General features: G+C 34.2%; 4 protein-coding genes across 5 annotated transcripts in view; 1 reads left to right on the top strand and 3 right to left on the bottom strand.

The window, feature by feature from the left end:
- The window catches only part of ubl3a (ubiquitin-like 3a), a 35777-nt gene extending 25625 nt beyond the window's left edge, over positions 1-10152 (top strand). For both annotated transcript variants that reach the window (XM_051120693.1, XM_051120692.1), the window contains 4 exons: positions 47-155; positions 2522-2608; positions 6625-6702; positions 8437-10152. In XM_051120693.1, coding sequence (XP_050976650.1) covers positions 47-155; positions 2522-2608; positions 6625-6702; positions 8437-8489 — 327 coding nt within the window. In that variant the 3' untranslated portion in view covers positions 8490-10152. The remainder of the gene's footprint in view (positions 1-46; positions 156-2521; positions 2609-6624; positions 6703-8436) is intronic.
- A 3232-nt stretch (positions 10153-13384) lies between these two features.
- On the bottom strand, positions 13385-14420 carry or30bu1 (odorant receptor, family 30, subfamily BU, member 1). Its single transcript, XM_051121505.1, has one exon. It carries the CDS (start codon positions 14418-14420, stop codon positions 13437-13439), a length of 984 nt encoding a protein of 327 aa, XP_050977462.1. The 3' UTR covers positions 13385-13436.
- Positions 14421-16953: 2533 nt separating this feature from the next.
- LOC127172412 (olfactory receptor 2AT4) lies at positions 16954-17937 on the bottom strand. Its single transcript, XM_051121673.1, has one exon. It carries the CDS (start codon positions 17935-17937, stop codon positions 16954-16956), a length of 984 nt encoding a protein of 327 aa, XP_050977630.1.
- Positions 17938-20107: 2170 nt separating this feature from the next.
- or30bv1 (odorant receptor, family 30, subfamily BV, member 1) lies at positions 20108-21085 on the bottom strand. The gene has a single exon (XM_051121506.1). The coding sequence runs from the start codon at positions 21083-21085 to the stop codon at positions 20108-20110; it is 978 nt and encodes a 325-aa protein (XP_050977463.1).
- Positions 21086-25339: the final 4254 nt, after the last annotated feature.

The following is a 25339-nucleotide window of genomic DNA, read 5'->3' as shown; positions in this document are numbered from 1 at the left end:
ACTGACCAAGCTTCTAATAGCTCTATTGTTTGTGTTTGTGTTTCAGATCAACTTGAGGCTCATCTTGGTGAGTGGAAAAACAAAAGAGTTCCTGTTCTCGCCAAACGACTCCGCGGCCGACATCGCGAAGCATGTGTATGACAACTGGCCAATGGGTGCGTGATGACTCGCATCTTCAAACACACACAATTTTTTGAGTGCATCCCATCAGTAGACCGAAACCGTTGGCTCGTGTGAAGGATTTTCAGGCTATTGTTTCCTGGCGTCGAGTAGATTCCTCTTTACAACCTTTTTCTGTGTTCAGATAATCTGCACCGCAGACAAATCTGAGTCTGACCGAGTGGTAATCCTGCGCAGAGCTAGATTCCACTCACTGTACGCTGACCTAAAGTCAATGACAGTACAGAAGGGTAAAAACAGAGCGTCTGAGTTTTTGTTTATACATCTGTCTGGCCGTCTCTCCGCATGTGTCTGAGGTCTGTGAGGTGGGTTTGCATTCAGATATTCCACAGATATTGTTCTAGCTGAATCTGTAAGTTGTTATACACAGTCTGATTTTTAGGGAAGAGCAGATGGTAGCCAGACTCATCTTTCATCTGTTTCTGCACTGTGCCTTGGCAGCCCGTCTGAAATGACACAGGCTCAAGTTTAGCATTTTTCCATCTTATTGACCTCTCAAACATACTGTGGTGGTTCCATGGTGCAGTGATGGAAATACCATGGTATTTTGATATATGAGCCATTCTACAGAATTGGTCCAAGAGTTGAAAACATCTTGAAAAAAAATCTTGTATGTATGCAAATTGTATCATTTCAGAGGTACACATTTCTGTATCTGCATCATTTCTGTATTACAGTATTTGTGCTGTTAATTCTCATATTGTATTTTCATATATATATATATATATATATATATATATATATATATATATTACTATTTTATTAAAATGTTTTCTGAGGTAAATCAATAACAATTACATTTTTAACAATATTTCAATTGTGATTATGAGATTTGTTGTATTTTGAATCCAGTTTTTCTTTGTAAAAGGCAATACTGATTTCAAGGTTAAGGATTTAATAGTTTGAATATAGATTAAACCAAAAAAATATCATAACACCTTAGCTGAAAACAAAAAACAACAGTAAAAAATACAACAATTACTTCAATATCATTTTCATAAGTTGAAATTTAGGGGTTAGGGTTCGGGACGGCCACCTCCCTGTTGAAAGTACCCAATAAATGATGATTTTATATATATTAAGCTTAATAATATTTTAAATATTATTGTGGGTTGAAGGATCTTAGTAAATGTCTAAACTTTTAATACTTTTATTTTTAATTTTTAAATGTGTTTTTTGGTTGCGGGACAGCAATTTGCACCAATTCCGTAAAGTGGCCCATATACACTATCATTTAAAAGTTTGGGGTCAGTAAGATTTTTAAAATGTTTTTGAAAATCTCTTTAAAGGGTGCATTTATTTGATCACAAATACAACAAATTGCAAAGTATTATTACACATAAAACAGCTATTATTTTGAAGTATTTAACATTTTTCAGCAGCCATTACTTTAATCTTTAGCGTCTTATGATCCTTCAGAAATCATTCTAATATGCTGATGTGGTGCTCAGGAATAATTTAGCATTGGAAAACCTGTCAGGGGAAAATGTGGAAAATGTGGTACGTATTTTTCAGGATTCTTTTGTGAATAGAAAGATATTTATTTAGTCTTCAGTGTCACTTTTGATCATTTTGATGCATCATTGCTGAATAAAAAAGTACATTTCTTTCTTTCCAAAATTTGTATTGAACTCGCTGACCAGCTAAATCTTCTTTAACCAGTCTGAGACCAGCAAACCAGATTAGGCTATTCAAATTGATACTGTTTTTGTTACTGTCTCTTATCCTAATTTGTCCTCTAAAGAAATTCAGGGTTTATTTAAGTTGAAGTTTATTTTAATTGTATTTAATTTTCTTGCTTTGAATATCACTTATGAAAGTCATCAGTCTTTAATTATCTCAAAAAGAATATTGATGAAAAAAAAAGGAAAAAGAAAAGCCTTCTTTGTTGTACAGTTCGTAAACTCCATCGGGGTGGTCTGGGATTAAATCAGAGTTTTATTCATAGCAGACGAGCACAGCGGAGCTCGACCTCATGAGGACACAGAATGACCCTCACTTGAGTCTTGTGACTGACTGAGTCAAGAATGAGAAAGAGACGGGTGGCTCGTATGAATAAATGAATGAAGAGAGAGAAGAGAGAGAAAAGAGGGAAAAACTAAAGAAGCAGTAACATGGAAAAGTGCAGACTTGTAAAAAAGTGTGTTTCTAGGGGACAGCTCACCTAAAAAGAAAAATACTGTCATTTCCTTACCCTCATGTCGTTCCTAACTTGTGTATGACAGGATTTGGAAAGTTCTTCTTCTGTGTTTCTCTTATGAATGATGCTGTAATCACAAAATTTGTATATTTCATGTACAACACAAACATGAATTACTCTAATTTCCTCTGTCTTCAACAGATTGGGAAGAGGAGCAAGTGAGCAGTCCGAACATCCTGCGCCTAATCTACCAAGGTCGATTCCTACACGGCAATGTGACGCTAGGAGGTGAGCCGCCCTCCCACACTCCTCATTACCATTATTAATATCTCAACACACATGCTTAGTTTCTGTTGATTATTTATTAAATCATTCCTCTCAGTCCAGAGTCATGAGCCAAGAACTTGCTTGGCTTTTTTTCCCTGCCAGGTGAATCCGCTATATCCCAGTGGACCGTTACGACAGCACGAATATTTATTTTGGCTTTGTTGAGTTTTATTTCGGGCCAGGGTGCAGTGCGGTTCAGTTCCATCATTGTTCAGCTGATTATAAGGACATCCAAAAATTCAGCTCCCAGTCCCAGTACACCTAAATGTTACTATTCTCAAGTCATGAATAAGGTTCACAGACTTAAAATATTCCCAGAATGCGGCAGCGAGTTTTTCATAGAGCTTTGAAGGGAAAGGAGCAGTCTATGAATTTAGGAAAGCACTGGCCGGCAGACCTGTCATCAGGGAGAGAATACAGGGAGGAGAGGAAATTCTTTGGGCGTGAACGGGAAGCATTTTTTTTTTGTTTGGCCATCCCTCAAGCAACAATAAAAGATTGAGTGGCTTTGTAAATGCGTGTATAAGAAAATATATGAATATATATCTATATTTTGGTCTGTCTCTGTCTGTCTTTCTCCTATTTGTTACACAAATAAATCCTAGGTAAGTCCTAGATTCCTAGGCCTTTATATGTGACCTGTGAAAAGCTTAAAGGCATAGTTCATCCAAAAATGAAAAATCTGTGATAATTACTCAGCCTCATGTCGTTCTAAACTGCAAGATCTTCGTTCATCTTCAGAACACAAGATGTTTTTGATGAAATCCAAGAGCTTTCTGACCCTGCATGGACAGCAATGCAACTACTATATTCAAGGCCCACAGAGGTTGTAAGGACATCGTTAAAGAGCAGGTCATATGGGTTTTCAAAAAAAAAATTTTTGCTTTCTTCAATGTAAACAGTCTGCAAAATTGTTATTTAAAAAAGTGCATGATAAAGATATCGTCTCTCAAAAGAAAGAGTCGATTCAGAGCCACCTTAACGAGTCATCATATTTTTGAGTCTTCTGCCTGTTAACGATCTACGTCACTCTGTAACACATTAGCATAATCCCCGCCTGCCCACAAAATACGACCAGTCTGACCTGCCCCCAAACACTTCCGGGAGTTAGTGTGTTGACATCATGTTGAGAAGATGATGAGTTCTGCACTGTCATAGCAAGTTTGTTTTGTTTTCATTGCCGAAAGATGATGTAGTGAAGAATCTGTGGTTAAAATTTTTTTTCCCCTACGATAGCACAGAAATACAGTTCGTACCACATACAAAGTTTAAACTTACCACTGAGAAACGTCCTGATTAAGTCGTGGTTGCGATGGAGTTTTTGGTAGAACGACTGCATCGGTATCATCCTCGGGCTCGAAGTGATAAGGTAATATCGATGCCATTTTTTTAAACCTTATAGCATCTTAGTGTACAAGTAACCCTCCGGAGCTAAAAATTAATAATTGTTAAGGGTAGGGTTGGGTATCGAAAATCAATTCTGATTCCTGAATCGGATACTTAAGGTCAGGAATCGGATACTTCTTGTAAAAAAAATGCCAGGACCTTGCTTGCTAATCTGCGCATAGCGCTCCTAAGTATGGCTACACTTGCGATCAGAAGTCGAAAAAACAAAGTAGCCTATAATATTTGTGATAAGCTAAACATGTTACAATAGATGTGTCACCACCAATATGACAAAGAATTTTAATTTACCAGATCGTCAAAGATCACAAACACGATTCAAATACCAAAGTGATTTTGTTCCTAAATTACAATGATTCATCTGTTTGATTCCTCAGCCTTTCTTCCGTGCAGCGTACGACCAGTGTTTGTGCTGCTGCTGACCTAAAGAGAAACACTGTCATGTATATGAATGTAACAGTTTCACAGTCTTTTCAACCACACTGTTCATTATTTCTGTTACAAACATTCAAATCAAGTACTGGGATGTTCATAATGTTCATAATCTGGATATAAACTCTGATATGTACGGCAGAGATCAAAATTAAGAGTAAATTATTGTTTTGAAAGTTAATTTGGCAGTCCAAATAATGTTAAAGATTTATTGATTACATTGTTATGCCAGTAGATGGCGACAGGGGGCTGTTGATAATGTATTTGTCTTTGATCATTCATTCAAAAATACTGATTCAGTGAGCCAAGTAAATCTTGAGTGAATCACTGAATCATTTACTTATAAATTAGGCCTACATGTGATTTTGTTTAGTTGTCTAATGTTTTTTTTTTTAAATTCAGAATGTTAAGAGAATCACAACTTCCATTTTAAAAAACAACAACAACAACCCAAATAATCCAGAATCATGCAGGTCTATTTTGTAAACAGCTCTAAAGTGAATCTTGTTTTTATGTAGCCTGTTGATGGTTTTTGTTCATGGTATTCAGCTGCAACTAAATGTTTAGCAAACAAAGGAAACAGAATAAATATGCTTGATATAATCTTTTATTCGCATTGGAATCGAAACTGGGAATTGAAAAGCAGAATCGGAATCGGAATCATTGTATACGGAAAGATAGGGCTGTGCGACATGGGCAAAAAAATTATCACGATTTATCACGGAAAGACCAATCACAATAGACTTGGCCAGCTGACCAATCAGAGCAGAGTAGGCTTATAGAAGGGAGGGGTTTACAGAGCTTGAGCTCAGAACTGCTTCGAACGAATTGTTTCAAATCATTGAGAAATGACTCTAATATTAAATGTATATTCTGAGAAAATTACAATGTTTTCTGACCTTAGATGCTTTTAAAACGGTCGTAGGAGACAATATTAGGACACTTTAAAATACCATATGACCTGCTCTTAATAGTCAATGTGACGTCACGTCAGTGGTTCAACTCTAATTTTATGAAGCCACGAGAGTAATCTTTGTGCACAAAGAAAACAAAAACGCAGACTTTGTCAGCATGTGGAAGAGAAGAAAAATTGTTGAATAAAGTTATCTTTGTTTTCCTTGCACAGAAAAGGTTGAACCACTGATGTCACATGGATTATTTTAACAATGTCCTTACTACCTTTTTGGGCCTTGAACGTGTCAGTTGCATAGCTGTCTATGCAGGGTCAGAAAGGAGGAGTCCTTTTCTGGAGTCCGAAATGGGGACTCCAACACAGTATTAGGATATCTTTAAAATACCATATGACCTGCTTTTTAAAATAGTCCATGTCAACCGTAGTTTTATGAAGCTACAAGAGTAATTTTTGTGCGCAAAGAAAACAAAAATGCAGACTACTTCATCAGCAGCATGTGGAAGAGATAAAATTGTTGATGAAAGTTGTTATTTTTGTTTTCTTTGCATAAAAATGATTCTTTTAGCTTCTTAAAATTACAGTTGAACCATGGACTATTTTACTGATTTCCTTACTACCTTTCTCGGCCTTGAATGTGTGAGTTGCATTGCTGTCTATGCAGGGTCAGAAAGATTTTAGATTCCATCAAAAATATCTTAATTTGTTTTCCGAAGATGAACGAAGGGTCTTACGGGTTTGGAACGACTTGAGGGTGAGTAATTAATGACAGAATTTTCACTCTTGGATGAACTATTCCTTTAAATATGATATTCTTCATTCATAACAAGGGTTTTTGTCAGTACATTTTGTCAAACTTTTCCCAAGGCTGAATAACTATGAGTAAGTGAAACCTCACAACCAGCTCCAATTCCTGAACTGTTCGACCAATGACGTGATGGAGGAGCGCAGACAGGGTTTGCCAAAAAAGTGTCACTTTGATAGTACACGCTGACACTTACTTGATTCAAGACAACTAAGGCATGGAGACCGAGTGTGTCTGTAGGGCAGAAGGCAGCGGCAGTGACAGCTCTCAATAAGGGACAAGCTTAAATGGCACACACTCATCTAGGGGCTTTACATGTTATCCTGGTCCGCTGTCCTATGACTTCATCCCCTTGAAAAGTGACTTTGGTGTCATCTCTAGTGTCCATTCAGTCCAACACTCTTTTTTTTGTCTCGTGTCTTGCAGCTTTAAAACTGCCTCTTGGAAAAACCACAGTGATGCATTTAGTTGCCAGAGAGACGCTGCCCGAGCCAAATTCCCAAGGTAACCATTCTGCCCTCTCTCTTTTCTGTCCACTCCTCCTTCACTTTTTCACACGCTCCCTGCCTCACTGCAGCCTTCACTTTGTTTAAAAATGTTCAGTTTATATGTAGATCATTCTCGCCCTCCGGGAATATTTCAGTTTTCAGAATTTTAAAAATATTGTTTAATTAACCAAAATATGAAATACCTGATCACATGACAGTTTTTGGCAAAAGAAAAAAAAAATAGAAAGGTAAATTTAATGCTTGCTGAGATTATTCTGATATATTAGCAGAAGTTGGGTTTTAGTTTTTTATGAGGTTAAAATGTTTTTATTCAAATGCTAAACTGAAGGCTTTATTTCATAAAAATTTAGAGATGCACAGTTGATTTATAATTTCAGCATAGAAAAAATAATGTATGTATACTATATATTTGTAGTTATTAATTTAAGTATGAGAGACACACTGGTTACTGTTAGACAGTTACTGGTTTCTAATTTTCAGGTAAAATCTGTGTTGATAATAATGAGCATTATATAAATAAAGCATTCTTAAAATGAATTTTTATTGTTGTTAGTATTATTATTTTTATTTTATTTAAGGATTACCCATATATAAACCTTACTTTTACACAGTCCTTAGTTAAAATAATATTTCAGTGTAAAAAAAAATCATAAATAAAATAACAGAGTAAACCACACATAAAATAAAATAAAATAAAATAAAAAAATGACTATACAATTACAATACAAAGTCTGGGATTGCCACTTAGAAGATGCATTAAATATATAAATATATATCCTTTTGTGTATGAGATAATATTTTTAGTTCTATTTGAGTTTCTATTTTAAATAAAATGTCTTATTATTATTATTATTGTTGTTATTATTATTATAATTATTGTTGTTGTTGTTATTATTATTATTATTATATTTTTTAGTTTTATTTAAGGGTTACCCATATATAAAACTTACGTTTACAAAGTCATTAGTTAAAATAATATTTCAGTGTAAAATAAAATATACATAAATGAAATAACAGAGTAAACCACACATAAAATAAAATAATAAAATGTATGTATTCTGAAGCACTTCTACTATTATTATTATTACAACTATTATTTTAATATTTTTTATTTTATTTAAGGGTTACCCACATATAAACTTTACTTTTACACAGTCCTTAGTTGAAATAATATTTCAGTGTAAAATAAAATAAAATAAAATAAAATATACATAAATTAAATGAAGTAAACCACACATAATAAATAAATAAAATAAAATAAGAAGTCTGGGATTACCAGTTATAAGATGCTTTAAATATATTTATAATATATTTACAATATATTTTGCGTTTTAAACCTTTTGTGTATAAGATAATATTCTCAGTTCTGCTTGAGTTTCTATTTTAAATGAAATGACTTTTATATCATCATTTATGTATACTGAAGCACTTTGTGCTTTGACAGAATCTTTGCTAGGTCCTGCTGTCTTACTAGCCATGGCTCTGTTCCAAACCCTAGTGAGCCTCCATGCTGTGTGCTGCCTACATGGGTAGCTGCCTTTTAATTCTGTAGTACTCTAATAAGCGTAAAAATAGACATAGTTATGACAAACATAATTATGTCAACTATCTCTTCAAGAACAAAACTTCTGTGATGCCTTAAAATGCTGTCTAGATAGGCAGTAGGTTTTGAAACAGAACCGTTGTTTGTTTAGCGCAGTCGTATTAAGCTTCTGTGTTTTTGTTACAGGTCAAAGGAACCGGGAAAAGACTGGAGAGAGCAACTGTTGTGTGATCCTGTAAATACATCCCATCATCCCTCAGAACGAGTGTGTCCCGTCACCCTTCGCCCATGCTGCTTAAACAAAACTAATCACATCTGACTCCCACAAGCACCTGACCAGAACAAGAGCTTCACCTGGAAAGGAAAAAAAGATCACCCGAGACACGGATCAGAGAACATTTCGGCTTCGCACAGCCCATATTTAAGCCAAAAGATGTGAAAAAATCAGATAATAAAATGCGCCCCACCTTCACACACACACATTTCCACCCTTTCTAACACCTTCGCGTGCATCCATGAGACCTGTAACTCATTCAAAAACACACACACACACACACACACACACTCCTCCCCTTCTGCCAGTTTGCACACGGAGGAGGCCCTCGTTTCTCTGTTTTTTATTGCACATAGTAATTGAATGATTCAGTGAGGAAAAAGAGACTTGTTCGCCTCAGCCGAGGTGATTCTTCCTCTCAGGAGGGAGAAGTGTGAGGGGGGAAATTAATTTACACAGGGTCTGACGAACTTTTCACATCTATCGACGCGCCACACGCTCACCCGGCTCGGCTCGGATCTGGCGCGGAGGCGGAAAGGCACGCCGTCACCTACGTCTGAAAGAATAGCACACGCTTCACCGACGGATTAAACCTAAGCTACAGTCGCCCTCCCGGACTGTTCTCGACAAATGCTAACCGCCACACAGTCTGTTGATTTCAGCGCAGGAGAACAAGTATTGATGTGCCTGATGAACGTAGAAATGTACGTTTCCATGCGTTTAAATGCCCCATTCTGGTTTTGGAGGTCCAGTTCCTGTACGGCGGTGTGTTTCAAGCACAGTCGGGACTTTGCGGGAAGGCCGATCTCCAGAAGTTGGTTCGATTCACTCGTGGAAAGTCTGAAATATGCGTAACGAGTACCAGTAACATTTGCGACTGTGTTTTGACAGTCAACCAGTGTTGCGTCTGCCCTCTTTAGATAGATCTGAGCTGCTCTCTTTCAGGAAGGGTAATGAGATTTATCCCTTTATTTTCTAAGTGTAGTGGTGTAAATTAATGCTTGCGTTTGGAGCCAGAAGAGAACTATGGAATGAAGTTTGGCTTGGTTTCTATTTCCCCTTCCTTGTTAGATATAAAATTTGTTTGCACAACAGAAACATGAGCGGTTTCGTTTCTAAATCTGTGTAATTTTTTTTCTTTTTCCCCTGCTCCCTTTTTAATATTTTTCCAAATGGGAATTGTATTCGAAGGTTACATATGTGTAGAGTATATTTAATATGAATCTTATAGAGAACATAACTATAGATTGTTGATATATATTGGTGTCTAGTGTATGATAGTCTAAAAACAGTTAGCACATTAGCATTTGGAGCAGTGAGACGCTGACGATTTCATGTACTTTAACAGCAGCAAATCCCTCTCTAATGGCTGAAGAAATTACTGTTTCCTTCTTTTTCAAATGTTTATAATTTGATACGTTTTTCTTCCTTTTTCTTTTTATGTGGTCTTTGCTTTCTGCTTTTTAACACCGCACTAGGTCTGAAAAATATTGGTCCTTATCAGGGTTGAAATCTGTACAGAGCTGAAGTTTTTAAAAAGATAATTGTAAATAAACTAATGCTTCTCATTCTCTAAACTACAAATGGAAATACATCTATAAACTGAATAAAGAATCCAGAATATTGAAGTGAAATGCTTGCTGCTTGCTGTGTTCACCATCAGATTGTTTATAGTGAGTTTCAGAGGGCGGGAAAATTACATAACGTGTTGTAATCCCGTCTGTGTTTGGATTTTAGCACTATTCTATATTTATATTAGAGTATTTGATATTTATATTCTTACTTATTACGACACCTGAGAAAACACACACACGTTTGTTTTTGTGAATTGTGGGGACTTTCCATAGACTTCTATAGATTTTATACTGACCAAACGATATTGTCTATCCCCTAACCCAACCCTAAACCTAGCCCTCACAGAAAACATGTTTGCATAGTTACACTTTCAGATAAACATCATTTACTATTTTTAATAATTTAGGCCGGTCCCCACAATGTCAAAAATTTAGGCCGGTCCCCACAATGTCAAAAATTTCAGGTTTTACTATCCTTGTGGGGACATTTGGTCCCCACAATGTAGCAAAAACAAGTACACACACAAGTATGTATATAATGTGTATTAAATCAGTATATTTCATTTCACAGTGTTAACGTTTTACTGTATTTTTCGTAAATTCAGCATATAAATAATATGCAGCTTAGGTGAACATTAGACACTTATTTAAAAAGCATTTAAATAGTGTACTTACTCCTAAAAGGTGTTTAAAATGACTTAACTACTAGTCACCAATGTTACTTTACAAAAACTCCGTTGTCATGGACATCAAATACTAATCTATTTGTGATCTTTTCGCGCCATCGTGTGGGTACAATGATAATTACACACAACTCCTATTTACACAAAACCTTTTTTGTATTGTGTTATATTTATTTGTTAGTATTTAGTATTGTTGATATTGTTTATTTTAATTTTGTGCATAAATTAATTAAAATACGAAAAAATGAAAATACATGTAAATGATGATCTTACACGTTTAACCGCCAAACAACACCTAGTGGAAAGCAAGTTTTGATCTCATTTGAAACACAGTTTTTAAGGACTTGATTTTAATTTAATTTCAGAAAAAATACTAGACGAACGATTTCTAGTAATATAAAACATGGATTTGATAATATATTTAAATTGCTAACAATAAACCAAGGTAACCATGGGAACCTCAAAAGCACACCTCACGGCCTTCGACGCTAAGCAACTTCCTGTATGTATTTCTCAAACCACACGCGGTAAGTTTTTTTTCCTCATCACTTTATATGATTTTATTAATATAAAGTGGGCCATTTTTTGAAATGTACCAGTTTGATAAGATTTCGCTCATTCTTTCAGCGAAACAAGACACCAAATGTATTTAATTTAGTAGAAACAAAACAAATGAAAAGACTACCCAAAACCAAATAAACATAGGCTAGTAACATCATAACAAAACAAAAAATAAAAAGCATACGGTCGTAGTGCATACTGGAAAAATAACAAAAATTACAATAATAATATTGTTTAATTATGGTCATTTTAAAGCTTTCCTAAATGTTAATCAGTGGTGCACATGAGAGGATTTATGGTTTATTTCTAATTAAACACCACCCAAAACCAAATAAACATAATAACATCATATTAATAGCAATCTAAACAAAACAGAAAAGTAAATGCCTACAATGGTAGTGCATATTGGAAAATACACCAAAATAATAAAAAAATGTTTAACTACTGTCATTTTAAAGCTTCTCTTAATATTAGTCAGTGCTGGACATGGGGTGGATTATGATTTATTTTTTTATTAAAATGTATAATAGGCTATAAATTGTAGATTTCCCTGGCAGTGTGACAAGAATTTTTGAACATTTTGAACAGAAATATTAAATGTAGTCTTTTAGGTGTTAGAAATGTGTGTGTGTGTGTATATATGTATATGTATATGTATATGTATATGTATATGTATATGTATATATATATATATATATATATATATATATATATATATATATATGCATTTATATACAGAAAAAATGCTATATTGTGAAATATTATTACAATGTAAAATAACATTCTTCTATTTTAATGTACATTTAAAATCAAATTTATTTCTGTGATCAAAGACGAATTTTTCACCATCATTACTCCAATATTCAGTGTCACATGATCCTTCAGAAATCATTCTAATATACGGAGTTATTATCAGTGATGGAAACAGTTGTGTTGCTTAATATTTTTTTGGAACCTTTCAGGATTGTTACACTATTGCACTACTATTCAAAAGTTTGTGGTCAGTACAGTTTTATTCTTTCTTTTTTGAAATAAATTAATACTTTTATTCACCAAGGATGTGTTAAATTAATAAAAAAAAATGATAGCATAGATTTACATTGTTAGAAAAGATTTATATTTTGAATAAATGTTGTTCTTTTTAACTTGTTATGCCTCAAAGAATCTTTAAAAAAAGATTTTCTTTCCTCAAAAACATATTTGGCAGCACAACTGTTTCCAACATTGGTAATTCTAATAATAAATCAGCATATTAGAATGATTTCTGAAAGGTCATGTGACAATTAAGACTGGAGTAACAGCTGATGAAAATTCAGCTTTGCATAACAGGGATAAATTATATTTTAAAGTGTATTAAAATTAAAAAACATTATTTTATATTGTACTAACATTTTGCAGTATTACTGTTTTATCTGTATTTTTGATCAAATAAATGCAGTCTTTACAGTCTCAAACTTTTGAATGGTAGTGTATATGAAGAGTTCAGATGCAAAACCTCTAAGTACATCTGATGTTTTTCTTTATAATTATTTTTTTCTTTCTGGCTAATATGTATAGGTTTCTATGTAAGTACTGGTACTGCTAAATAGTTGAGACTGGGATTTAGCACATTTGAAATGTTAAAGTATTTGATGAGCATATACTATTTGTGGAAAGCATTCATTTAGTATCAATGTCTCATTTTTGACCAAGATGGCTTTTAGAGGCTTTTGCATTGAAACTCTCCATATATAACAGAAATATTTAATATTGTCTTTTAAACGTTGAGGCAAAAAAACAACTTTCATGCATAATAATTATTTAAAAAAATAGTATATATATATATTCCATTCTTCAGAGCATTTTTAAATTACCACTGAGGTCTAATCATCCACTGTAATTTACTGTGTTGCCTATTCAGCTAGTCATTGAGTAATAAAATGGCCTTACACATTTTTTTATAATACATATTATTATTATTATTATTATACAAAAGAAAATGACAATGTTTTTAACAAGTATTGTAAATGCATAACAACAGCACATAACCGCATGACAATAACATGTCAGTTTCTTGTAACAAGGTGCATAAGAACATCTAACAGGCAGATCATCTCATTTAGAAATAGTTAATGACCCACTGATGATCTTGTTTCTGTGGACACACCATTTGATAAAGAATTGTCTGATTTCTTTGATCCTGATGCAGTAGATGAAGGGGTTCACTACAGGTGGAAGCAAACTGTAAAACATGACCATGGCGATCTTCACACTGCTGTTCAACTGAGCGTTTGGGATGTTAGAAGTGGTGTAAACCACAAAACGTGGCACATAATAGATAGTAATGATAGTCAGCTGTGTGGCACAGGTAGAAAAGGCTTTCACTCGGCCCTGTGCATTTGCTATGCGAAGCACAGACACTAGAATACTTAAATAGGAAAATATGATAAAAGACAATGGCACGAGAAGCACAAACATTGCTACAGCATATCCAATGAGATTTGCGATGGTGGCATCAGCACAGGCCAGCTGGTTCATAGACAGAGAATCACAGAAGCAATTAAGTATCAGGTTTGGCCCACAGAATGGCAGTTTCACTGTTTGCATTAAGCTAATGGTTGGAGCAATCATTGCTGTAACCCAGGAAAACACTATTAGAAGTCTCATAGTGCGGTTAGTCATTAAAACAGAGTATCTTAGCGGGTAACAGATCGCCAAGTAGCGATCGAGTGCCATGATCATCATTATAAGAGAGTTCAGGGTACCGAAATAGTGAATCAGCTGCCTTTGAAACAGACAAATGTAGAAGCCAATGTAACCGTCATTAAACCAATAACGAGAAATGACTTTTGGCAGAGCGACTGTGCAGAAACCAATATCAGACAAGGACAAACTCAGCATGATAATGTACATGGGCTTATGAAGGCTGCGTTCAATCACAAACAGGACTACAATGAGAGAGTTTCCAGTGATTACAGCGATGTAGATGATGAACAAAAGCGCTCCTATCAGGCTGTAGTGCTTGGGCTGGAGTCCGGGGAAACCCATGATGAAAAACTCAGTGACAGCAGAAGCCGTGGTTTCGTTTGCCTGTAACATACTGAAACATAAAGTGAACATCTGTTTACAAAAGAACCAACTGTTACACTGACATTAAAGCTATACATTTTATAAATTATTAATGTGAATAAATTATACAAAATATGAATCGCCTGTTGACACTGAATCAAAATGTGTTTGCTATTGCAAAAATCTAGATGTTATTTTGGCTTGCATTTTAGAGAATTACCTTGATTATTCCTCTGATAAGTTATGTGACATCTGCTAAGGTGTATTCCTGTGTCAGTGTGTCACGTCTCTCAGTGTTCAGTGTTGGTGTCACTGTGTCATTATTTTATAGCTGTAGAATCAGTGTTAAAGCCTGTAGGGTCCAACACGTCAGAGGATCGTGTTTTGAATCATTTGGTGTTGTGAAACTGCGCTGGCCTTTGGGGTTTGAGAAATGTGTTTTGCCAGAAGATAACTATGGAATGAAGTTTGCCGTGGTTCCTCTGCCATGTTATGTATTAGATTTTTTTGCACAAGACAGAAACATGAGCTAAATCATTTCTAAATCTGTATTATGGTTTTGTCTCAAGCGTAATTCTTAAATCATGTGGTGTATTTTAAAACCATATATACAGTACATAGTAATTTGCAAAAGTCACAGTAAGAAACTTTACTATTAGTCATCAATATTTGGTTCTTTCTTACACTTTATTAATAAAATAATCACTATAGACAGCAAATAGCTCCTTTAAGCCATGAATATGTCTCAGTGAGTCTTATTGTGAGCTTTTTGCACCACCTAGTGGGTACAGTGATGTACAATGTAATTTCTGTCAAATCTCTTGACTTGACACATAGAATAAAATAAGAAATATACACTACCAGTCCAAAGTTTTTGAAAAGTAAGATTTTTAATGTTGTTGTTTTTTTTATATAAATTCCTCTTCTGCTCACCAAGCCTGCATTTATTTGACCCAAAATACAGCAAAAGCAGTAATATTGTGAAATATGTTTTACTATTTAAAATAACTGCTTTCTATTTTAATATTTTTTAAAATGTAATTTATTCCTGTGATCAAAGCTAAATTTTCAGCATCATTACTCCAGTCTTCAGTGTCACATGATCCTTCAGAAATCATTGTAATATGCTAATTTGCATTTTTTTTGTTATCAATATTTCAAACAGTTGAGTACGTTTTTTAGGATTCTTTGATAAATAGAAAGATCCAAAGATCGGCGTTTATCTGAAATAAAAAAAGCTTTCGTAATATTATACACTATAACATTCAAAAGCGTTCTGTTTTAGATAAATGCAGTTCTTCTGAACTTTCTATTCGTAAAAGAGACCTGAAAAAATTATACTCTGCTGTATTCAACATAATAATAATAACAATAATAATACATGTTTTTGAGCAGAAAATCTGAATATAAGAATCATTTCTGAAGGATCATGTGACTGGAGTAATGATGCTAAAAATTCAGCTTTGAAATCACAGGAATAAATTACGTTTTAAAATATACTCAAACAGAAAACAGTTATTTTAAGTAGTAAAATTATTTCAAAATTGTGCTGTTTTGCAGACAGAGCAGAAGAGACTTTGTTAAAAAATATTAAAAATCTTTCTGTTCAAAAACTTTTGACTGCTAGTGTATATTATGTTTATTTATTTAACAGGCTGCTGTTAACATTATGTATTATATTTGTAGGCAAATGTCTTCTGTAAGCATCCACAAATATGTTTTGGACTGGAGGATTCTGCTTTTTGAGCCACCAATCATCCTGTAGTGACAAACTATAGTGTTCTGGCTGAAATCATGGGAACCTGACAAGCACACACGGCAAGGCCTTCACACAACGCAGCTGCTGCCAAGTGTTTCTTAAACTACACACGGTAAGAATCAACCATTTTCATGGTCATGTACATCAGTTGATAACATAATTGTTATGTAGTGAGCCATTTTTTTAAGTTACCAGTTTGATGAGGTGATTGTTGACCAAAGAGTGAGTAAATAATCACATAATTTTAAGTGGCATATACTTTTTATCTCTGAGAAATAGTAATGAAAACAGGCTAAAAGTTCTGTTACTAGAACATTAGATGCATAAATAAAGTAATAACAAATATTATTAATAGTGATCTAATGAAACAAACAAACAAAAAAGTCATAGTGAATGCTGGGCAATTTACACAAACTGTCCCTGTTATTAAAATAATAACAAATATTGTTTAATTCAAGCTGTTCTGAATATAAATCAAGAGTTGGTACTTTTGTTGCTGATCTGTGATTTATTTAGAATTGAAACCTGAAGCCATAATATTTCTAAAAAATCTTATATATATGTATATATTTTACATAGAGTATAGAATGTCAAACAACAGGGCATGACATTAAATATTTTTGAAGATGCACTCAGTCTACTTCTGTATATTGGTTTGGATAAATGGCCTTTTACAGTTATATAAAAAACTATATGTATGTATGTAAAAACAAATGTCATCATTATTTATATTAATGTAAAAGGCCATTAAAACAGCACATAATAACATACATGAGTTTCATAAAATGAGATATGTATATCATTTCATTTTGCAGTAGGTAACTTTTTGACTTTTAGACTACTGTTTATGACAGACCATTTGATAAAGAACTGTCTGATTTCTTTGATCCTGATGCAGTAGATGAAGGGGTTCATTACAGGTGGAAGCAGACTGTAGAACATGACCAGGGCGATCCTTATACTGCTGTTCATCTGAGCATTTGGGATGCTAGTGCTGGAGTAAACCACAAAACGGGGCACGTAATAGATAGTAATGATAGTCAGCTGTGTGGCACAGGTAGAAAAGGCTTTCATTCGGCCCTGCGCATTTGCTATGTGAAGCACAGACACCAGGATACTTAAATAGGAAAAGATGATGAAAGAGAATGGAGCGAGAAGCACAAACATCGCTACAGCATATGCATTGAGACTTGTGAGGGTGATGTCAGCACAGGCCAGCTGGTTTATAGATGAACCATCACAGAAACAATGAGCGATCATGTTTGGCCCACAGAATGGCAGTTTCACTGTCTGCATTAAGCTAATGGTTGGAGCAATCAGTGCTGTAACCCAGGAAAACCCTATTAGAAGTCTCATAGTGCGGTTAGTCATTAAAACAGGGTATCTTAGCGGGTAGCAGATCGCCAAGTAGCGATCTAATGCCATGGTCATCATAATAAGAGAGTTCAGAGTACCAAAATAGTGAATCAGCTGCCTTTGAAACAGACAAATGTAGAAGCCAATGTAACCGTCATTAAACCAATAGCGAGAAATGAGTTTTGGCAGAGCGACCGTGCAGAAACCAATATCAGACAAGGACAAACTCAGCATGATAATGTACATGGGCTTATGGAGGCTGCGTTCAATCACAAACAGGACTACAATGAGAGAGTTTCCAGTGATTACAGCGATGTAGATGATGAACAAAAGCACTCCTACGAGGCTGTAGAATTTGGGCTGGAGTCCAGGGAAACCCACAATGAAGAACTCAGTGACAACAGAAACCGTGGTTTCGTTTGCCTGTGACATACTGAAACATACAGTGAACATCTGTTTACAAAAGAAACTGGCTTTTGATACATTTTGGAATTATTCAGTTATTACTGAATGGTTTAAATGACATTTAAATTCATATAAATAATTCAAGATGTAATTTGTAAATATAATTTTATACAGTGATTTTATACTTCCATTACATTTTATACATACATTTTTATAGTTATTTTGGCTCGTATTTCAGTGAATTACCTTGATTATTCCTTACCTTGATGAAGTTATGTGACATCTGCTAAAAATATTCCTGGCTCAGTGTTTCTTGTCTCTCAGTGTTCAGTGCTGATGTCAATGTTCTGCTTGTGGTTTCAGTATTTTATAGCTATAGAATCAGTGTCAAAGCCTTTAGGGTCCAACACGTCATATAGGATCTTGTTTTGAATCCTTTGGTGTCATGAAACTGGGCTGGCTGAGCTATGTGCTTATTTGTGTCACACGTTCACACTGACAGGAAAAAGTGGGAAGCAAACATTCATTAAATTAAAATAAATCTGAATGATTAGCTTTTCCCTAAAATTAATTCAATATGTATTTTATTTAAAACGATCAATTTAAAAAATTTTTTACTAATTCCATCAGCATCTGCAAAAGTCACCAGCAGGAGGTGTAAAAAACAAAATAAATGAATGCAGATTTATGACATCCCATGAAGCCTACTTTGTGAATATTTAAATATAAATATTACATATATTTAAATATAAATCCTAAATATTTTCTTTGTTTGTCTGCATGTTACGTGACCAATAATTTATTGTAAAAATACACAAATATTAGCTGTAAATCTTTCAGTAAATATTTTAGGTCAAAAGGATTCAGGCTGTCTGTATTTGGCTTCCCTGTTAAAAAATTTCCAGGACAATCATGAAAATGAGAAATGTTTATTAGTTTAGCAGTTTAATTGTCATTCATTTAATGCACAGACAAGTTTTCAACAGCTGAATTCACTGTAATGCAATGTTATGGCACTTCTGCACTCAAAAATATTTCGGCCTAAATTTAAGATTTATGTATTTGAATGACATGCACATGAAATTTCTATTCATTTGAATTATACAGTTTTAGCATAAACTTATAAACTCAATACATATATGACCCTAGACTACAAAACAAGTCACAAGGGTCAATTTTTTGAAACTGAGATTTATATTATATTGTTAGATCTATTGTTAGGATAGGACAGTATTTGGCTAAGATACAACTATTTGAAAATCTGGAATCAGAGGGTGCAAAAAAAATCTAAATATTGAGAAAATCGCCTTTAAATATGTCCAAATAAAGTTCTTAGCAATGCATTTTACTAAACAAAAATTACGTCTTGATTCATTTACGGTAGATATAAAATATTTTCATAGAAAAACATGATCTTTACTTAATATCTTAATAATTTTTGACATAAAAGAAAAATCTATAATTTTAACCCATACAATGTGTTTTTGGCTATTGCTACAAATATACCTGTGCGACTTATGACTGGTTTTGTGGTCCAGGGTCACACATGTCAAACGTAAATGAAACAGGCAGGATTTGTGAAATAGTTCTGCTAAACTGACTACATTTTAAATACACAATAACCAGGTTTATATGTTTGCCATGAATAAATCCAATTGGTTTCAGTCTCATACATTTTATAATATTTCACTACGAGCCATATTTTAATATTCATTTAGCTGATTTTAAGCAATTTATATTTAAATAAATGCATTTTGAAAATATGATTAAGTAAAATCACATTATGCACATGACAAATGTGCATCACATTAAGTTGAGCAGTTTATGTTAAAATTCAGTAATCTAAATGAGTTGACATTTATATGTAATTCAAATGCATTATGCCTAAATATTTTGGAGTGTGTAAAGACATTGTTATCAAAGATAAAATAATGTTATCAAAAAACTCTAGATAATGTTATCAAAAAACTCTTTTCTGTTGCTGTGTTTGTTATACAGTACATCCAAAAGAAGCTATTTTAATTAATGCTGTTACTCATAACATATTTACAGATCTTGTTTTGGAACCACCAAATTTCACTGGAATACTTCACAATACACAATTAAACAGAGTATAAAAAGGTACAAACCACAAAAATGTATTCAGTTGCTTTGTATGATGTTGTTTTTTTGTATTAAAACTTCACAGGACATAATTTTACAGAGTGATCACATTAATTCTGGACGTTTCTCTAAAGGCCCTTTGCCTGCTCAGCCACCGGCTCACAATCGATCTGATCTCCTGAGTGCGTAAACAATAGATGAAAGGGTTTATCAGTGGTGGAACGAGGCTGTAAAGCAATATGAGAAGTATCCTGAAATCTCTGCTGATTTGGATTTGCAGGAAACTGGCTATATACACGGCACAGCGCGGCACATAAAACAGAGCGATGATGCACAGCTGCGTGCTGCAGGTGGCAAAACTCTTCCAGCGACTCTGAGAGCTCGACAGCCTCATCACAGACGCTATGATGTGACAGTAAGAGTAAATAATGAAGGCCAGAGGGAGAAGGAGCACAAGTAGGGCCACGCACAGAGCCACCAACATCTGCTTGCTGTTTTCAGCACAGGCCAGGTTGGTGATAGAGATGTGATCGCAGTAGCACTGAATGATCAGTTTAGGCCCGCAGTAAGGAAGCTGTTGAGTGTGTAGGGTGGCTATTGTGGGAGCGATTAAGGCAGACGCCCAAGCCGTCGCGTTTAGGATGTACGTGATGCGGTTAGTCATAACAGTCTGGTATCGCAGAGAATAACAAATAGCCACATAGCGATCGAGGGCCATGATCATCATAATCAGCGAGTTTAATGTCCCAAAATAGTGGATTAGCTCCATTTGGAAGAAGCAAGCGTGGAAAGGGGTTGCTCCTGCATTAAACCAGTACCTGGCTATGATTTTAGGTAATGCAACAGTGGAGAAACACATATCAGACATTGCAAGGCTCGCAAGGATGATGTACATGGGCTTCCTGAGGCTCTCCGAAGTGATAAAGAGCACAAGGAAAACAGTGTTACCGGCCACTGTGGTCGTGTAGACAATGAAGAAGATGGCAGAGACCAGGCCATAGTAGTCTGGATGGAGTCCAGGGAAGCCCACAATGATAAACTCAGTGATAGTCGTCCAGTTCTTCGGTAACATGTTGCCAGATCTGCAGAGATTATGGGACACAAGTGATTAATATCGCACGGTATAAATTTTCATATAATCTGAATAAAATGTTAAATCTGAATAAAATGATAAATGTTATATTAACATATTACAATATAATATTACATTTAAAATGTATTTAAAAATGTGTTACACATTTAAAATTGATACTCAATATTTTCTAAAGACATATGGCGGTCTTTAAAGAAAGAGTAAAACATCATAAAATACAAAATAATATAAAACAATAAAACTAAATGTACATTATGTCAATAAACTATCAATAAACAGCAAGACATTCAACATTAAGACATAAATTTGCACCTGTTATGTTGACTCTGGGATCTAAATTAAGAAAAATACATTATTGTGAATCACTTATATAGTGTTTGCTGATATGTACAGTGTGGTTGGGACTTTTTTTTTTTTTATCTCCAGGTGATGACAGGGTCAGGGTGGCTTTAGGGACTGGATGTCACTCATAGCTCATGAAGTTGGCTCAATCAAACAGGTGGAAAAACAGGCCTCATACCACTTCTGCTGGTTTTGAAGCGCAACGATGACATGCCAAATGCTGTGAGTTCTTATTAATATACACTAAACCAGCTGAAATAACATTGCTTTAAAGGAACAGTTCGTCCAAAAATAAAAATCTTGTAATTAATTACTCACCCTCATGTCGTTCCGAACCCGTAAGATCTTCGTTTATCTTCGGAACACAAATTAAGATATTTTTGATAATATCCGAGAGCTTTCTGACCCTGTGTAGACATGCGTCGTGCTGCTCTTGTGAATGTGCAACAAAGACTGACATGGAAGAGAAGAAATTGTCAAATGAAGTGGCTGTTTTTGTTTTCTTTGCGCACAAAAAGTGTTATCGTAGCTTCATGACATTAAGATTAAACCACTGACATCACATGGACTATTTTAACAGTGTCCTTACTACCTTTCTGGGCCTTGAACATGGTAGTTGCTGTCTATGCAAGGTCAGAAAACTCAAATTTCATCAAAAATATCTTCATTTGTGTTGTTCCATAGATGAACAAAGGTCTTACAGGTTTGGAACAACATGAGGGTGAGTACATAATGACAGAATTTTTATTTTTGGGTGAACTATCCCTTTAACACAAGTTTTATAAAGCAGCTTATGAAATATAATATGATAAGAAGCATATTGGTAAATCTTCTCTCTTAGTGTCATCACAGACTTTTCCTGCCTGTCATCAGCTCTCATGGGGTTTTCATTGTTTGTGAGTGTCAGTATCTGCATTAATTGGTGTTGTCACTCATCTACTGGATTCCTCAGTGTACTGTAAATGCTCTCAGGTTTGTTTTCCCATCAGTCCATAATCTTCAGGGTCCATCTAGTGTCTCTAGAAAGCAAATTAAGAGCATGTAGCAAATATGTTGACACTCTTCTGACAAACAACAGTGACAGTGTTTACGGAATGTTACCTGGAAACCCATTACATCAGATCTCTAATGTCTTCCTCAATGAGCACCCCTTCTCTCAAAAACACACAAACATCCAACTCTATTAAATAGTAAAATAATAGCTAGATACAAATGACTTATGTTAGACTATAACCTGCTATCATTTATGCATGTCAAGCGTCTAATAGTACTATATTTTGTAAACAGTAAATATAAAATGGGCCCAAATACTGTGCAATATATGTAGTCTGACATACAAGACACTACAGGCAAGTCACTGGTCAATTTTGAGATGCTCTGAGATGGAAATGTCCACTTCGGCAACTTTTGCATAGACCAAACTTTATAGTTTTATATATACAGTATATATTCTGAAGGTTTTTAGAGAAGAATTTGGTCATATATCATTCACCTGGTAACATGTATGATTTATGGAGTGATAAAAAGAGATACAAAATTCACTCTGTAAAACCCCTTAACTCTAATAAGTCACTGAAAACGAAAATTATGAACCTGGCTTTGTTTATTGTTCAGATTTCTGGAAAAGTATGTAAATTACTGTATATTTAATTATGCATTGCCCACTTTGCATGTTTAAACAACATTTTACAAACCTTGTGATACAAAACAGCTGTCTTAATGTACTGTGATCAATACTGTGGAACAGAATGTGATATCTAGTTACCATATTTACCCTATTTACCTTTGTAAGGTCTGATAAGCTAGAATCATTAGTTCAAAGCATAATATAGTATATATTTATTGAATCATAATCCCCCTTCGGCCTCAAATGCTCAGTGGTGCCAAGCCTCTAATACACTGATGATATAATTGAGATATAATTAATTTTCTCTGTTGGGAAAACAAAAAATTGTTTGTGTCCTGTTTATTAACAACCCTAATATATTCACATGGGATAAAACAACAAATTGTTGTTTTAGAGCATCGGTGCTTATTGTTTTGCTCTGCTATATGCTAAATACAGCAGCTGTGTAGTAAGATGTTACTGTGATACCTGAGGCCTAATTTTCAAACGTGTTATTTTAATTAATTTGTCTGCCTCTAAAAGATTTCCTTTTTAACAGCTGTTTAACTTGCTAAAATATATTTTAGTAGTTATATTTCATAGTCTTGATTGATACTTTAGTACTGAGTGGAATTGTTTTTTTCCAGATGAGCTTTGTTATAAATCTAAGTAACACACCTGCAATTTCTAGTGTGAACAGTGTGAATTTTTTATTTATTATTCTTTTTTTTATTAATAACATGCCTTGACCTGTTGTAAAAACATACTTAGATTACCTTGTAGAGGCTCTTTGATCATAGTATTTTCCTTTTTTTGGTGAATTATCCTTGAATTCTAATTAACGGCTAAGAATAATAATAATAATAATAATAATAATAATAATACGGGAAAATTGAAAACCTGGAGGTAATGAATTGTTATACATGTACACTGCCCTCCAAAAGTTTGGAAACACCCCTGGCAAAGTGTGGTTTTGGATGATATCAGCATAAATCCTTATCATTTTTTTGGTGCAAATACATTAAAGTAACTTAACATTATCATTGAAGACCAGCAATAATAATTTTCATTTTGATTACATAATAATGGCAATATATACATGTCAAAGTCAGACATGCCCCTTTGCCAGCTGTGATGCCTGGCTACTGGTTTGAACTTGGCCCAGGTTTTTAAAAGATTTTTGGGTCAGCACACCTTAATAGCTTCAACAATTGATTGCCAATTAAGTTTAGAATACAATGAATTTAGGCCCAGATTATGCAGAGCTGTAATAGCTGCTAATGGTGGATATTTTGATGAATCGAAAAATTTTTTAATACAGTTATACATAATTTTATTATGTATAAACTGTTTATGTAATAAAATATGTTTTCGTAGTTTGTGGTGTCCCTTATCAGTGCAAAATTATCACAAATTAAAAAGGATTCATGCCAATATTGTCCAAAACCCCACTTTTCCAGGGCTTTCCAAACTTTTGAAGGGCAGTGTACATATATTTAAACAATGTCTTTAATTATTTTTTGGAATTTATAGTTTTTATCAGCTTGACACCGAAAATTGCCATCTACTTTTTAATGTGTAAATTCTTTTTTGTATAAAAAGAGTCGGGTTGTATTTGAAAAACATGACTATGTATACATTTTTGCACTTTGAACTTTAAATCATATCATATTACTGTTTGACTGCTGTTTTATGTGAAATGTCCACTGGGTGGTGCAAAACCATTTTATTATTATTATTTATTTAGTTTTTTACCAAAAAAGTTCCATTCACTTTTTGTACCATAACTCTGCTTTAATTATGCAGTATTGAGCCATAATTATTTTTTTTTTACTTTTGTTTTTCTTTTGATCTTAATAATTCATGAAGGTTAAAGGTCACAGACATCTGAAAGAGAACTTAATTTGAGTGTCATTATCTACATAAGTTTTGTCACTTATTTACATCACTCAGTGGTGCAATTCTCTCAGGTTTGGTTTCCCATCTGCACAATCTTTAGGGTGTCTAGTGACTCCAGAGAACAAATTAAGGCCATGTAGCAAATATGTTGACACTCTTCAGACAAACAACATTGATGTTTACGGAATGGAAACCCTTGACATCAGGTCTCTAATGTCTTCCTCAGTGAGCTCTGCTTCTGTAGAAAACACACAAACATCAAACTGTATTAAATAGTATTAAAAATAATAGCTGGATACATGTGAATTGTTAGACTATGTCCTGTTGTCAACACTAACATTTATGCATGTCATGCATGTACTATATTTTGTAAACAGAAAAACTAA

Source organism: Labeo rohita, chromosome 10 (genome assembly GCF_022985175.1).
Source record: "Labeo rohita strain BAU-BD-2019 chromosome 10, IGBB_LRoh.1.0, whole genome shotgun sequence".
NCBI classification, from domain to species: domain Eukaryota; kingdom Metazoa; phylum Chordata; class Actinopteri; order Cypriniformes; family Cyprinidae; genus Labeo; species Labeo rohita.
The sequence above is the reverse complement of the archived record's forward strand: the minus strand, read 5'-3'. Positions and strand labels throughout refer to the sequence as shown.

Bases quoted from the DNA above. Each gene is read 5' to 3' on its own strand.
- or30bu1 (XM_051121505.1), bottom strand. From the start codon at position 14,420: ATGTTACAGGCAAACGAAACCACGGCTTCTGCTGTCACTGAGTTTTTC.
- LOC127172412 (XM_051121673.1), bottom strand. From the start codon at position 17,937: ATGTCACAGGCAAACGAAACCACGGTTTCTGTTGTCACTGAGTTCTTC.
- or30bv1 (XM_051121506.1), bottom strand. From the start codon at position 21,085: ATGTTACCGAAGAACTGGACGACTATCACTGAGTTTATCATTGTGGGC.